This window comes from Glycine max, chromosome 8, assembly GCF_000004515.6.
Source record: "Glycine max cultivar Williams 82 chromosome 8, Glycine_max_v4.0, whole genome shotgun sequence".
Taxonomy (NCBI): Eukaryota; Viridiplantae; Streptophyta; class Magnoliopsida; order Fabales; family Fabaceae; genus Glycine; species Glycine max.
Genome location: NC_038244.2, coordinates 7,704,900 through 7,719,577, shown reverse-complemented (window position 1 = coordinate 7,719,577; position 14,678 = coordinate 7,704,900). Strand labels below are relative to the sequence as shown.

The 14,678-nt window shown below is 33.3% G+C and overlaps 2 protein-coding genes across 2 annotated transcripts; both read right to left on the bottom strand.

Annotated features, from left to right (window-relative positions):
- Window positions 1-1,685: 1,685 nt before the first annotated feature.
- LOC100805331 (phospholipase A1-Igamma1, chloroplastic) lies at window positions 1,686-3,347 on the bottom strand. Its single transcript, XM_003532660.5, has one exon. The coding sequence runs from the start codon at window positions 3,246-3,248 to the stop codon at window positions 1,755-1,757; it is 1,494 nt and encodes a 497-aa protein (XP_003532708.1). The 5' UTR covers window positions 3,249-3,347; the 3' UTR covers window positions 1,686-1,754.
- Window positions 3,348-6,967: 3,620 nt separating this feature from the next.
- Window positions 6,968-12,332, bottom strand: LOC100807629 (hydroxyproline O-galactosyltransferase GALT2). The gene is made up of 7 exons (XM_003531125.5): window positions 10,935-12,332; window positions 10,256-10,488; window positions 9,606-9,896; window positions 8,898-9,026; window positions 8,637-8,810; window positions 7,927-8,034; window positions 6,968-7,805 (listed from the first exon to the last, which is right to left on the bottom strand). The coding sequence occupies exons 1-7, from the start codon at window positions 11,842-11,844 to the stop codon at window positions 7,596-7,598; spliced, it is 2,055 nt and encodes a 684-aa protein (XP_003531173.1). The 5' UTR covers window positions 11,845-12,332; the 3' UTR covers window positions 6,968-7,595.
- Window positions 12,333-14,678: the final 2,346 nt, after the last annotated feature.

The following is a 14,678-nucleotide window of genomic DNA, read 5'->3' as shown; positions in this document are numbered from 1 at the left end:
AATGAAATAATATTTTGGTATCAATATCATGATTATTAAAAAAATGAATCATAATAATAATATTATTATTATTTTAATTGATTATGCCGATTTTTCTGCTGAAAACTCTAATTTTAATTTTGAAAGTAATAGTGATAATTTTAAAAACCCTCCAAAAATTATATTTTAAAATTTTTAACTTAGCAAACTACCTAACTTCAACAATAAAAATAAAATTCCGTTAAAAATATATTTAACCTTATTTAATTTTTTCCATAGTGTCGCAAGTTCTGAAAAACCTATTGTTTAAAGAGATTGGAACACCTATAAAAAATAAAAAAAGAAATTGGAGCATAACCAAACATCAAAAAGGAGTTGGGGCGTTGAGGGCCAAAATCAAATACAACACTATTTACCAAGGTCGTAATAAAGGAATTTAATTTGTGCTGTGGGTGAGGCTCAATCCATCTGCAACAAATCACACGAAATACTTAACAATACAGATGCATCTGATTGATTTAGACCAGGATCAACCGTGAAAGTAAGAATCTTCAATGCCGGCGATCTTGCAAGCACAAACCGTATCAAACCAAGTGCAGGCTTATAGGAAGTTTGAACTGTGATGTTCACATCTTGAATCTGATTAAAGTAACAGTTACTTTAGTCAAAATCCTTCGAAATCTGTTGTAGCTCCACTTCCGTGCTATTGTACTATGAAACAAACAAAGAAAACTAAATAAAATATGACAATTACAAAAACAAACTAGGAAGCACAGGCCTTATATGTCACCTTTATAACAAGTTTCTCTAGGTTAGAAGAACTTTGAAGTAAAGAAATAATAAACAAATGTTCTCTTGCTTCATTGAAATTCACAGCGTCCAATTCCAGATATTTTATAGCTTTAAGCTGCATTTGCAGACAAAATCTATGCATAGAAACAATGCAAAGGTGAGATATAATTGAACACATCCATCTCGAAATACAGAGTTTTCTAGTATAAGGCAAGGCACCAAATTAAGAATGTCGGTTCATGAACCAAAATGCAACCTTGTGGTAATTTAAGGCAATAAAATAGGGTGACCAAGCAAGGTAGAAAGTAATGTGAAAAGATATGATACCCAATCTCTATGTATAGAAAGTAATGCATTTGTCTTTCAACAGATCAGATACCCAATCTCTCTCAATGTTATTCCCAGGACCATCGGCAAAGAGTCGGATAAAAGTCAAATCTTGTGCTTCCTTCAAACAAATTGACTTGATAACCCCATCACCTTCTATTTTTAGGTATTCGAGAAAAGGAGCGGATACATTAATACATTAATCTTGTGCTTCAAGATGCTTACACTTCTCAAAAATGTAATTTTCAAATTCAAGCCGCGGGTCTATGACAGGCAGGCATTGTAGGATGCTATCAATTACATTCTCTGGCAAGCCTCTGATTTGATCAATGTGTTCACCACAATCAGCCTTCTTCTCGCACCAAATCATAAGTAAACTAGAAATCCAAGCAAATGGTATATTTTGTGATCAACATTATTAAAGCGCATGCATCAGTATTCAACCACATTACACACCCACAAAATTGAAATACAAATTAGCTAATGGAGAGAATTTAATTATATATGCACAACATGTAGGTTTACATTATACCAAGTCAGTTTGGCATCCCTTAAAATTTGGGCTTGAAAAAATTCTCAGTACAGACTTTCTCGTATAATTCTAGCCTAAATTTGCATTTTTATCTTTAAGGGGAGACCAAACTCATCCAATATGTTCACATTACAACTCCAAGACCAGCATTGAATACTTCGCTAGCATGTGAAGGAATATCATCATTGTCTCTTTTGGGCTTAACCCATCTTCCATGAGCATTACAAACCAATCCTTTGTTGGCCAATTGGTACCAACAATGTGGGATTCTAAGCTCATCAACTAACATATCACATGACTTGTTAACTAGTGCAATATCCCTCCTAGCTTCTGACCTAAACGGTGTCTCATGACTCAAGTACCCATCAATAAGATGAAGGTAAGTCTCCAAGCTATGAAACCCTGACAAGTTCATTCCACCTTTAAGATAAGGAGATGAATGAACATCAAGCGCCAATTCAGCCCCAACGTGTGTGTAAACCCATTCCAACCCCGTAATCTCATCAAACATTTTTAGCTTCTCATTGAACAAAAGCCCAGGCATTTTTGGTACCCAATCTTGTTTCACCACCACACGCAACAATTTCACCCCCATTTGATGCAATTCATCTTTGAAGGCAATGTTTCCAACTCTTGGTGCCCCAAAAGAAATCACACTTACTGGAAGGTCAAGAAAAGTAGTTGCTACCTCGTAAGCATTAATCAATGCCAAAGCACCTCCTAGGCTATGCCCTGTGATTGTAAGGCTAACTTCCTCACCTTTTTTTCCCTTATAAAAATTCACCAATTTTGTCACTTCCTTCATGACTTGATCTGAGGCACTTGATTTGTTGTACCTTGTAGTCTCACTCTTGGATTTATAAATGCTAAGAAATCCATGTTCAACTTTGGCATCCCCATGCCCAATTGGGTCCAACTTCCTTTGAAAATCCTCGTACCACTCACACGGTGCCACGGTGCCACGCCACGCCACCACAATGTCCCTCCTCCCAATCCTACGTGTCTCGTCATCGTCACTAACCGCCACAAAACCGATCCAATTAGAGTCTTTGCTCCACGTGTCAGCAACATGTGACCTCTCGAGCCAACGTGGTAGCTCTATGTGTGACATGGCATATATGTACCTAGTCACGGTGTAACTGTTTCTAGTGAGACCCAATTTCTCAAATAACTTGTTTTGGTTGTAACGACAACTTCCACAATATTCCGAGAAAGAATCATAGTCAAAGGCATCGTAGGTTGCTTGTGCAAATTCTCCATACTTGACAATTTCTCTACGTAACCACGGCTGAAGAGGGTCTAAAATGTCCTCCCAATTGTGATACCCTTGAATTTCACGCCATTTTTGTGATATGTTCTCTCTTGGAGACATGGTTGGAGTTGAGTGCTTCTCTTCATGAACACTTAGCAAGTCCAAGTTTTTGTGTGAAGTGGGGTCAATGTGAAGGTGAAGGACATGTGAAAGGGATTCAGCTAAACGTGTAGCTCTATTGGGGGTCTTGGTTTTGGGGTGATCAAGAAGCACATGATGGTGTTGGGCTCGAACCATGTTGAACCGGTTCAAACCGGGTTCGTGGGTGGCCAGAAAGTGGTTATGTCTCACCGTGGAAAGTGCCATCAGGGGTAAACAATGTGTGTGCGCCAAGCAGATCAACAAGAATAGAAGCTTGAATATTTAGAGACAAAGAAGAGAGAGTTTGGTGGTTGAAAAAATTGAAGATTATTAATTAGAAGAAGTATAAGATTATATATGGTGGGAGGTTAGGTAGTGAAAGCACATGCAACGCGGGGTCGTAGACAAAAACAAATTATAAGGCTGACTTGTAAATACAAGAAGTCTTTAAATTAATGGAGTATAGTATACTTGGTCTTTTCTTTTTATTTATTTATTTTCAAAGTTGGTTTCTTACTTTTACTCTAGCTAATTAAATAATTTATGTGACTGTTTCAAAATTATACATGTATTTGATTATACTTTTTTCATGAGATTTCTGTAATATTTCTGGCCTAACAACTACTTCGGACTAGTTATATTACCAATTTCCAATCAAACCGATCCACATCCAATTTTTACAACACTGGCAATCCTTTATGACAATATGTAACATCACCTTATGACTAAATCACTTGTTCAATATTTTAAACCTCTTTCACACTACACCAAACACATGTGGATTAATTAAACACACACGGCAACACCATTTTGTTCTATTTAAATAACACAAATATTTTACTTCTAATTTTTAACCAAACTGTCATCTCGTCATGAGCTTTAAAAATATATATAGCATTACTGTAGTAAGTCATTTTAAGGATATTAAATCAATTTTTTATACAATTAATATTATTGGTAATTGAATAGATTTAACTTGATTTTTTTGATTTTTCTTTTTTGAATTAGACCAAGTTTTATTTTAATATTATTGGAAAGAATATTTTAACTTATATTTTGCAGTACAAGTATTAGGGACTAGTTCATGACCTTATTAATTTATAGTAAGTCATAAAAAAAATATAAGATAAGCATGATGGAAGGAAAATGATAAAATAAATGAAGTCCATGATAAGATTAATGGCTTGACTTTTACATTTTATATTTTATTTTTTAATCACAAATTGCAAAAAAAAAAAAAACTATAATTATCGTCTGCCACTTTAGTGTTTTTTTCTTTTTAAGTATTCCTTGAAATCGTAAGCACCTTGTACGACTTATAATTAATTTTACCAAAGTTGTAAAGTTGTGTATGACTTTTAATCTATTTGCTATAATATCTTATAAAAGTCTTTATGATACCATACTACTGTATGTCTACTGACATTGCAAAACACAGAATTTCCTAATCGTAAAAGAACACAGAAGTCCAAGGGGAAAACATCACTGGCTTTTTTGCTGTTAGTGTTGCTAAACATGCTATCCTTTATTCAGCTTTTTTGCAAATTTCCTTAATAAAATAATTAGCTGGTTAATCTTATTGCTGCTGTCTAATGCTTATGACATAAATGCATAAGCATGAAATTCATCTCAATTTCCATTGTTTTTACTTTTTAGTGATGTGTGTCCCAGAAAGTCCTCTAATTTTGTTGAATGTCCTATTTGCCATCTAAACAAATTTCCATGGTTCTTGTGGGAATAATATAATTTGCTCAAATAATTTTATTTGTTTGCATATTTGCAGTTGATTTAGCTTTAAAGGGATTAAAAGTCGTTGAGGGTGAGACAAAGTTATAGTTTCAAGGATCGATACAATAATAAAATTTAGAAGTTGTGAATCTTGTGACGACTTTATATTATATTAATAAAAATAAATAAATTTTAGAAGTTGTACATGATTTTACGACATTAGCAGTATAATAATAACAATACATGACATTTACGACGTCTAAAGTCTTAAAAAAATAGAATTGTAAATAAAAGTTATAATTTATATAATTTTTTATTAAAAATATCATTAATCCCGTAATCAACTTTATTTATTTTAGATTTAAATATATTTTTAATCTTTTAGGATAATTATTTTTTAGTCCTTTAAAATAAATTGTGCAGATTTTAATCCTCCAAATCTTCGAAAATCTGATTTTATTGCTTTTGTGTTAAAATCTTCCTACTTAAAAAGTTAAAATTTTGTTTAATATAAATCAAATAATACGATTTCCGGCGGCTGAAAAACCGCTAGAATATGTAACAAAAAAAAATGATTGGTGCAGCATAACATACCATGCCCATCTTCGTCGAAAGAAGCAGATCTTGATTCAACGGAAGCATAGACCCCCAAATTCAATCCCACATCCCCAAATCCTCACCCTCCTCTACACAAACTCAAAACAAAATAACGCACTCCTACTCTCACGTCCCTCATTCCAACCCCATTATCAAGAGTTGGTTCATTCCCCTTTCCCCCATGTGGAACTTTGAATACTCTGTTTAATTTTTTGTTGCCATGGTGTTTATGTTTATTTTCTTTTTGTTTAATTGTGTGACTAAAAATTGATTTTGTTAGGAGGGTGAGGATTTGGGGTTTGTGAGATTGAATTTGGGAGGTCTATGCTTCTATTGAATATGAGATCCGCTTCCTTGGACGGAGATGGTGTGTGTCGCGGCATGATTATATATATATATATATAAGGATTAAAATAGATTTTTAAATTTGGAGGACTAAAATTTGCAGATTTTTTTAGAAACTAAAAAAAATTGTTGTCAAAGTAAATTAAAGGACTAAAAATATATTTTATTTAAGATTTATTTTATTAGTCCCCTTTTATTACATTTATTTTAGAAGTGGTGAGGATGGGAACTGGGAAGTACTAACCTTATCCTAATTTAAAAAGTTTCCCTTGACTTGACCACAAATGTAAGAGTTTGCAGATAAAAAAAATGTTAAGAGTTTGGGTCAAATTAATTCGCCGGTATCTGGCGTGTGTAAAGGTCAACTGAATTTAGTATTGAAGAAAGAATTGTGAAGTTGGGCAAGTAGAGACTCGTCTTGTCTAGAGTGCCAAAACGAAGCTAATTTTGATCCCATTCTACATAGTACATACGCAAGGGTGGAGTGTGTTCACATTACTGTTTGTTTTTTTAGTGATGTTCATATTACATTTTAGTAATGACTTTTTTTCTCCCTTTGTATACTTAGACTTAAAGAAACTTTATCATTGAAATATAATATGTTAATTAAATTTAACAATGTGTCTTTTCCATCTGTGACTTTATATGAAATTATTTATATTGCTGCAATACACGAAATTTATTTCAGATCTAACATTAATTTATTTATTTTTAATGGTATTATCCACTCATTTGTTAGCATAACTTTAAGATACAGTTAGGCTCAATTCTATTTTTAGGCCCTTAATTTAAACTGATTTTAATCCTCCATATTGTTTTCAAACTAATTAAATTTATCTATACTTAAAAATTAATAATTTTAATCTACTTAAAATTCTCAAATTGTAATTTTCTACAAAATCTTACACCTAAAAAAGAGAACATCAAAATCTCCTCTTTCAAATCCTAATGTCACATCTTATAAAATCCTTCAACTTTTATCAAATTTCCACTAAATTTCTAACCTCTAAACATAAAAAAAAATCCCATATATTTGAATAGAAATTAAGAATTTAAGAGTTTTGGATAAAAGAAAACTTCCAGAATGACCAAATTTGTTTAATTTTAAAAATAAAGGAACTTAATGCTAAAAAAAACTTAGAGAATCAAATTTCACTGGGTCTAAATAAAAGAAACCAAAGAAATAATTAAGTCAAAACAGTAAGAACAAATAAGTGATATTAAAAAAATACATAAGCATTATTTAAAATTAAACCCTAATACACAACTGTAAAGAACAGTGCTAACTAATAACTCAGTAAGATTGAGTTTTTAAAATAACATGATATTAGGTACAATTTCTACTACTATACTTTCATTGCCATAAGCCCTAAATAAAGCATACCTTAGCCATGAAATAAGGCACTCCCCTCCCCTCCCCTAAACTTTTACTAATAAAAAATGTATATTGCAGTTGTCAATTTGGATGGACAGTAAGAGCAGTCAAACTGTTCAACTGCGCCACCACCTAAGTAAATGACCTTAGAGATCCTGGGAGGGACAGTAGACACTAAGATATGAAGCAAGGAAATACCCACAGAATTTAACTCTCGGCCAGAAGAAGTATGCACAAGTATCAATTGGAAGTGGTCTAAAACTACTGTGTTTCCACCTTTTCCCCCTCCCCCAGCCCAACCATATAGTACTGTACGATGCTTCATCTGATCATCTCAGTTCTTTTTTTCCCTCTCTTTTGGAAACATTGGTACAAAATTCTATTGCTTGCAAATTCAATTTGTGGCACCTTTTGTTGTCATTGTAGTTTTCTCCAGATATTAACCTAGGTGAACTTAGGATCAGCACAAGGGTATAAAGAATACAGAGATACAGTGACACGTCCAAGAAGCAAAGTTGTTCGTGTGGTCATCTGAAGTTGCAGCAACGAGCTCGACCTCTTGACAATTTGTCCCAAAGACAGATCATCTGCCTTGGTGATTGGTAATGTGCAGTGAAGTAGCCCTCCATGCATCCATACTGACAAAACTTCCAATTGTGGGAGTACTGGACTGCTGCAATGGTATTGTTATATCGCTCAACCCACATTCCCATGCTTACATCCTCCATTTTAAACAGCTGCCATAAAAATATATTTCAGTCACCTATGATTTTGATTGGTGTGGCAACTTGGAAAGGGAAGGGGGGACTGCAAAAGTTAAAAATACAGATAAAAATTTAAAGGTTAACTATAACTTACCCTTAGTTTCCTATCCTTGTGTTGAGATCGGATGAAAGTAACAATATCACTAGAAATTACATATGCAGGCCCATTTGCATAAGGAGGATATACTTCTTCTGGCCATTCCTGCAACAACAATGCACAACACCTCAGAGAATGGAACAAGAACAATTTATAACATTCTATGCATTCTCTGTACTTGCCACCAAATATATTTTAAACAACCACAATAACCAAGGACAAAAATCCAATTACAAAACAGAAATATAATTATGAAACACTACTGCATCCTACTACAAAGTGTCAACCAAAACTAGCAAAAGTGTGGCACCAATGCACTGGCGCATTACAGTAATATATAAAACAACTAAAATCATATTTACATTCCTATGCTTACTAACTAGAAGTAATGGCATTGCTAAATCTTGGGTTTATAGCCCACCCTTTAGGACCCAATTTGGGCAAACAAACATCACCCACACAAGTGGTCATGGCAGCAAAGCAGTTGGTCTAGAGGTTTCTGTTCTCCCATGTTTTCAAGACCCTATGCAAGGCCAAACAGACTTCACTAACATGTGTTAGGGGGTGTAATAGGATATGAAGGGAATTAAAAGCCTAATCTCTACATACTATATTTAAGCTCGAAGGAGAGCTGCCAATTGATTGTTAAAATTAACAAACAAAAGAAATAGAGGATACACAATTCATGTATGTAGTAACTATCATACCTCATAAGTGACTGCCCATTTGCCATTCCTCAGAGGCCGATGCCGAAGATTGAGATTGCCCATATAAAGGGATTTTCCCTGGGGTACCTTCTCAATTTCTTCCAAGACAGTATCAACCCTAATAAATGTATCATCATCACATTTCATAACATATGCAGCAGTCACATTCTGAATCTGCATAAATGAACCTTAACTTCTTTACTCTAGAGAACACAAACAAAAGAACTTAAGGAATCCGAAGGGGGGGAGAATTGAACTCACCCCAAACTCACTAATGCCCACAGTTTTAAGCACAACAAGCTCATAGCGGTCCATAAAGGGCAAAATGACAATATCACCAAAGTAAGCAGCCTCCTTCTTCAGCACTGCATTTACTTCCGCCCTTGGATTCTTTAATTGTTGTTTACAACAGGAACAAAAACAGAAGTTAGCCTTACAATATCACTACAAGGAACAATTCTTATATTAAACACATTCCCTCATGCAAGATCCCTTTCGGCTTTAAGCATGGACTATGGATAAACTTAGCCAACTGTGTGCTAAAATTTAGCTTTTATTAAGAATAAGGGAGGCAATAAGAACTCTGGACCACATGGTCATAAAGGCTCTTATACCACACCATGAACCAAATATCCAAAAGCATAAGTTTTTAGGAAAGTGAAAAAGCAGATGAATGGTTTGTATATCAAACACAACTGATGTAATGATTTATGGTTTAACCTAAAACATCAATCTTGTCTCATGCATTTGCAATTGATTTATAGCAACAACATTATGTGTAAGAATAAAAGTTGTACTTGTAGTCATCTTATTCAACGAAGCTAGCTTCATGGAACACAAAATAGCTTAGTCAAGGTGGTAGCTACTCCTAAAAGTCTGTTATCACTCATATAACATGCTTAAGTCACATAACAAAGTCAATGAGTTCCATTGCCAAAGAGAACCGTGCTACTACATCTGAAACCTTACCAGTGCAACAAAGAACCGTGCTACTACATCTGAAGACTTGATTGCAGCTGATTGCATCCATGTCTTTCTAACTGCCATACGTTCTGCAAAGTGATTTGAAGCTGAAAGAACTCCAATAAAAAGTTTAATAGGATGTTTAGGTAAAGGTGAGGCTTTCCAGGTCTCTGACATTTCCAGTACTCTTTGAGGTGAGAAACTTGGATGGGAAGTAGGAAGAGAAGTAGCATAAATTGAATGAACATCCACATCCCCTTTAATTGCCAATCCTGTAGCATCCTCAAGTGTAAACCCCTGAAGATTAGACGGGGAAAACTGTGACCACAGAAGCAGATTATAGAAAAACGGAAATATATTCCATGTATTTTCAAATTTTAAGCTATAAGAGTCACCCTTCAACATGTAGAACAGGAGTTATTACCATTACCACAAATTATTGAGGGTAAACCGAAATTCTATATCTATAGCCCATAACATATACAAAAGGAATTCACCAGAATTTTTTGAACTCTAATACAATAAAATTAAATCAAATAAAAACTTATATCTCAACATATTATTGTCATTAAGAAGCTAGATATCCAATTTCACACCATCTAGATGTTTAGCAAAAGCATTAGATGGAAACACCTATATTATCTCAAGAAACTTACAGTCCGATATGGAAATGAAGTTACATGGCGGCCCCCAATATTAATATGGTATCCATCAACACCAGCACGCAATGTAAGGACAAACATTCTGCCCTCAACTAAAGGAAATGGCCAGGTCATTTCTGGCTTTTGCTCACGCCCTATAAACCGCTTAAACCAGGATGTCGTCTTGGACTCTTTAGAATCTATAATATCATTCCGCAACCATTTCTCACACCGTCTGTATCCATCAACTGCCAAATATAATAATAAAAATTATAAGGATAGAAACAGACAGATGTTAGACATCACCAGACTTCACCATAAATAACTGGAATATCATATTGACAATAAAGTAAAAATATTCATAAAACAACTAATTTTAAAGACATAAGATCCTATTACTAAGTAAATGATATCAACGCTAACTACAATAACCATTACATGTAATACGTTGTATAGCTTTATATCAAATACACCGACCAGGAAGATAAACCTTATCTTTCTGTTGACCATGCAATGACCAAGAATTAAGGTGTGCATATTTTCATGATTTTTTTTTCTTTTCTTTATTCCACCTTTACAATGCTATCAAATGCTTTTTATATTTTACAATAATGACAATGGTGGAGACTAAATTCTGCAACACTTTTTTTCTAAACAACACATAAAGATGAATATGAAATATGATATATCATACCAAGCATTTCTTCTTCATCCCCAGACGGTAGACCATCACATCTTTGAGAGGTTCCCCAGTGCATTCTGTAACAGGTATTATGCTCAATTACTGGCTGTCTGCTCCAATCCCCCCTTATTCGAGGATTCAAGTGAAGAATCTTCGGAGGATCCTCCCCATCCACTGACTTCAGCCCTTGCAATTCAACCATGAATTGTGAAACTAAAACCAACCCTCCACCTCTCTTCATCTTGGCAAGCTGGGGAACATACTCCTTATGAGCATGATGGGGTGTCCCCACCACAGTGATTGAAGAACCAGCTGCAAGCCCACAGGGAAGAAACATCAAACTATCTCCTTTAATCAACTCATCCCCATTCATTGACACCCAAGAAGGGCATGACTCGGGCTTTCCATCAAGGACCGAGTTTTTCATCGAACCCTTCTCATCAACCTTATCTACTTCCTTCCAAGCCTTCAATCCCAATATCCACGCCTCATCCGCCATCCTCTCAAGCACAGACAAATCATTGGTCCTCTTATATTCCCGCATTATCTTCCCAGTTATCCTACCATATCGCAGTGGAATCTGCTTCGGAGATTCCGGAAGACGCTCTTCCTCCTTCTTTGGCTCCGTGTTTGGTCTCAAGGGGGCACCCTCCTGGTCCCTATTATCTTCCAATCTCCTGTGAAATGCATCTTTATAAACAGAACTCACAAAAGATTTACTCAAATCTGAATCTTCAGAGTCCCCAACAGCTGCCCCCTCCAACCTATCTTCACTCCCATCCCCACTTAACGTTGATACAATTCTCAAAAACTGTGGAAACTTACATGACACAAACAACAAGTACAACACCCCAATGCCAAACAAAAAATGAGACAATCTAAACCTCCTCGAGTTGGGAGGATCACTTTTCGTTCTCTTCATCTTCAAAAACAACAAGACACTCTACAAACACAAGCAACAATCTCCTCTCCTCACAAGACCAAATTTTGAAGGCAAACCCACATTCAAATTTTCAACAACAAAAAAAAAAAAAAGGTCATGCATTAGGCAATATAACCGAGCATTTTTTTTTTCACGAGAATTTGAAGAATCAATCCTCAATGAAGAGGGAGAGATCGAGTTTCGGAAATCAACCAATGTAACGAGGAATCAACAAATTGGGAAGAAACCCGTTTCAATTGGACTCCGGAGAACCCTTAAAGCTTCAAGCTTTAGACAGAACTCGGCGAAAAACTCGATCTCCACCCTGAACCCTATTGCACAACCCTGACGTGAATGGCGCTGACTGAGCCTGAAAATGAACACTGTAATGATGACACTTGAAATGAAAACGAAGAGGAGGGGACCCAGAATTTTAAAATTAAATAAAAAAATTACAAAAAGAATGTTCATTACTTTATTGTATTATTTTAATTTAATTCTTATTCTTATAGCCGAATTTCCGATACTAACTGTGTACCCTATTATTTAATGTCTTTCGTTTGCAAGGAGGGTATTTGGAATTTTTTTGTACTGTTGCCGTTAGTCGGGGGGGATATTTTTTTGTTTTTTTGCTGGATAAGGAGGAGAAATATTAAGAGTGACATAAATAATCCCATGAGAATTTTTCAGGCTTTGAAATTTATTAAAAATTACTACTACATTAGGTGAGTTTAACACTTTTACTTTTACTTCTAGTTTTGTAATAAAGTTTATTTATAATTTTATAATACATTAATGTCCTATCAAAAAATAAATGTTAATTAATGAATAAGAGTGCGCGAAAAAAATACAGTATATGTTTTTTTATATTTTTTTGTGATTTTTTTTTTGTTCTTTCATATCTAACACAGTATTAAAAAATAGTATTATGTTATTAATATCTCTCTAATTATTAAAGAGAATTGAAACTCACGGCATTTTTAATTTGCTTACAATTTAGTTTTCGTGTAAACTGGAGTACTTTTTTACAAGGAGGGAATAAAATACAATTTGCAACGTTGGTTAATTCAATTGGTATTTTTTAATTTATAATAGTAATAATAATTTATTAACTTTACTAAACCTCTAAAAAGAGAGCACAAGACGTGCGTTTTTAAGATATATTTTAGTCTAATCATTTCTTCCACCACTTCACATTTCTAATTTTATTTTTATAACAAAATTGGTATTTATTTACTTCTTAAGATCGGGAAAAACAGAACAGACGCAACAAGTATAGATTTTTTATTTAATTGAAATTATTTTAGCACTAAAAAAATAATTTCTTTAATGGAAAAAATATGATTTGTTAAATGGAGATATGAACAACACAAAATGTAAGTTCCTTCTCATTATTAAGCTGAAAATTTATTTAAATTTTATTTATTTTTCCTTTCTCCGATAATCTGATTATACATCTTTTTGGTAAAACCCTTTTTGTTTTTATCATTTTGGGCATATGTGTCTTGCTTCAACACTAATTAGCTGTTCTCATGTATTGGTACCTTGTGCAACTTTCTTTATTAATTAAGGGAACCACGTTCTCATTATTTGCTGGCCTACGTTTCTCAGTTTCTTGGTATTTAGAAGTATGCATCAAACAAAAGGAAAATAATGAAAATATCGATTAGCTGGATTTTCTCCATCCATCTCTGGTTGGCAAATTGGCAAGGTCATTCTTTACCTATATAAGTTTAAAGTAAGATGCTAACTTAAACTTGATATTTCATTTACTGTAGATTTTTTCATTTGGAATGATCTTTACTGAAAAATAAAATTTGAGATTGTCAATAAAACACATTTAAAACTTTATATCACATGAAAATATTTTAACGTTTTTAAATAATTGTATGACTAATAATTTATACAAATTATAATTTTAAATTATATTTAAATGATAAATAAATGAGTTAGCCTATTAGTTGAAATGACTTTTTAAAAAGTTCTTAATAATTTACCTCTTCCAATAATGATATTTCTTAGTCGACTATCAGATAACAATTATTTTTTTTTACCAAAAAAAAGAGTAATTATTTTTTTGACATAAAGATTAATAAAATGTGTCTCTTCCAATAAAACATAATTTTAACATGTATAATTAAATAGAATTTTCTAAAAACACAAATTTCATGTTAAACAAGTTAGATAATGGGGTTTTCTTATGTGTTTATCATTTTCATCCCTGCATCATTATAATTATTTTTATATTTAAGATTATGGAAACGAATAAATATTATTACTTTATCATTTTACTTGAACACAGATCGCATTGATCAATTGGTGTTACATTATTTCAATTTCATCATATGTCTTGAGTTCAAATTTTGGTATATAATTACATCAAATATTCAGAGGGAGAGTTTTATCATACATAATAATTTTATTTTGTTAGAACAAGATTGAGGATACATGTTTTGTATACCATTTTTTTTTAGAATAGAGTAAAATAGAATTGAATCAAATGATATTTATTTCATTTCATTCCACCTGATAGCTCTATTTTTGTTCCCCTTAATTATGAAGTATAAAATATAATTGACTTATTCGTTATTCATTTTTTAATTTTAATAATATAATAAAAATATTTCAGCATGATGACAATCAGTGTGCCTAATTTTTCCCTCCAAGAAAATTCCAAACTATAAAGAATCATCTGGGATAAAAAAACAATAAGTGAAGAATCGAGATAGAAAAGCAACAAAGTCAAAAATGGTTAGGGCATCTTGTCAGACAACAAATGGTTTATCTCTTTAATTAATCTCACTTCACACCAAAATGCATAAAAAAATCACTAG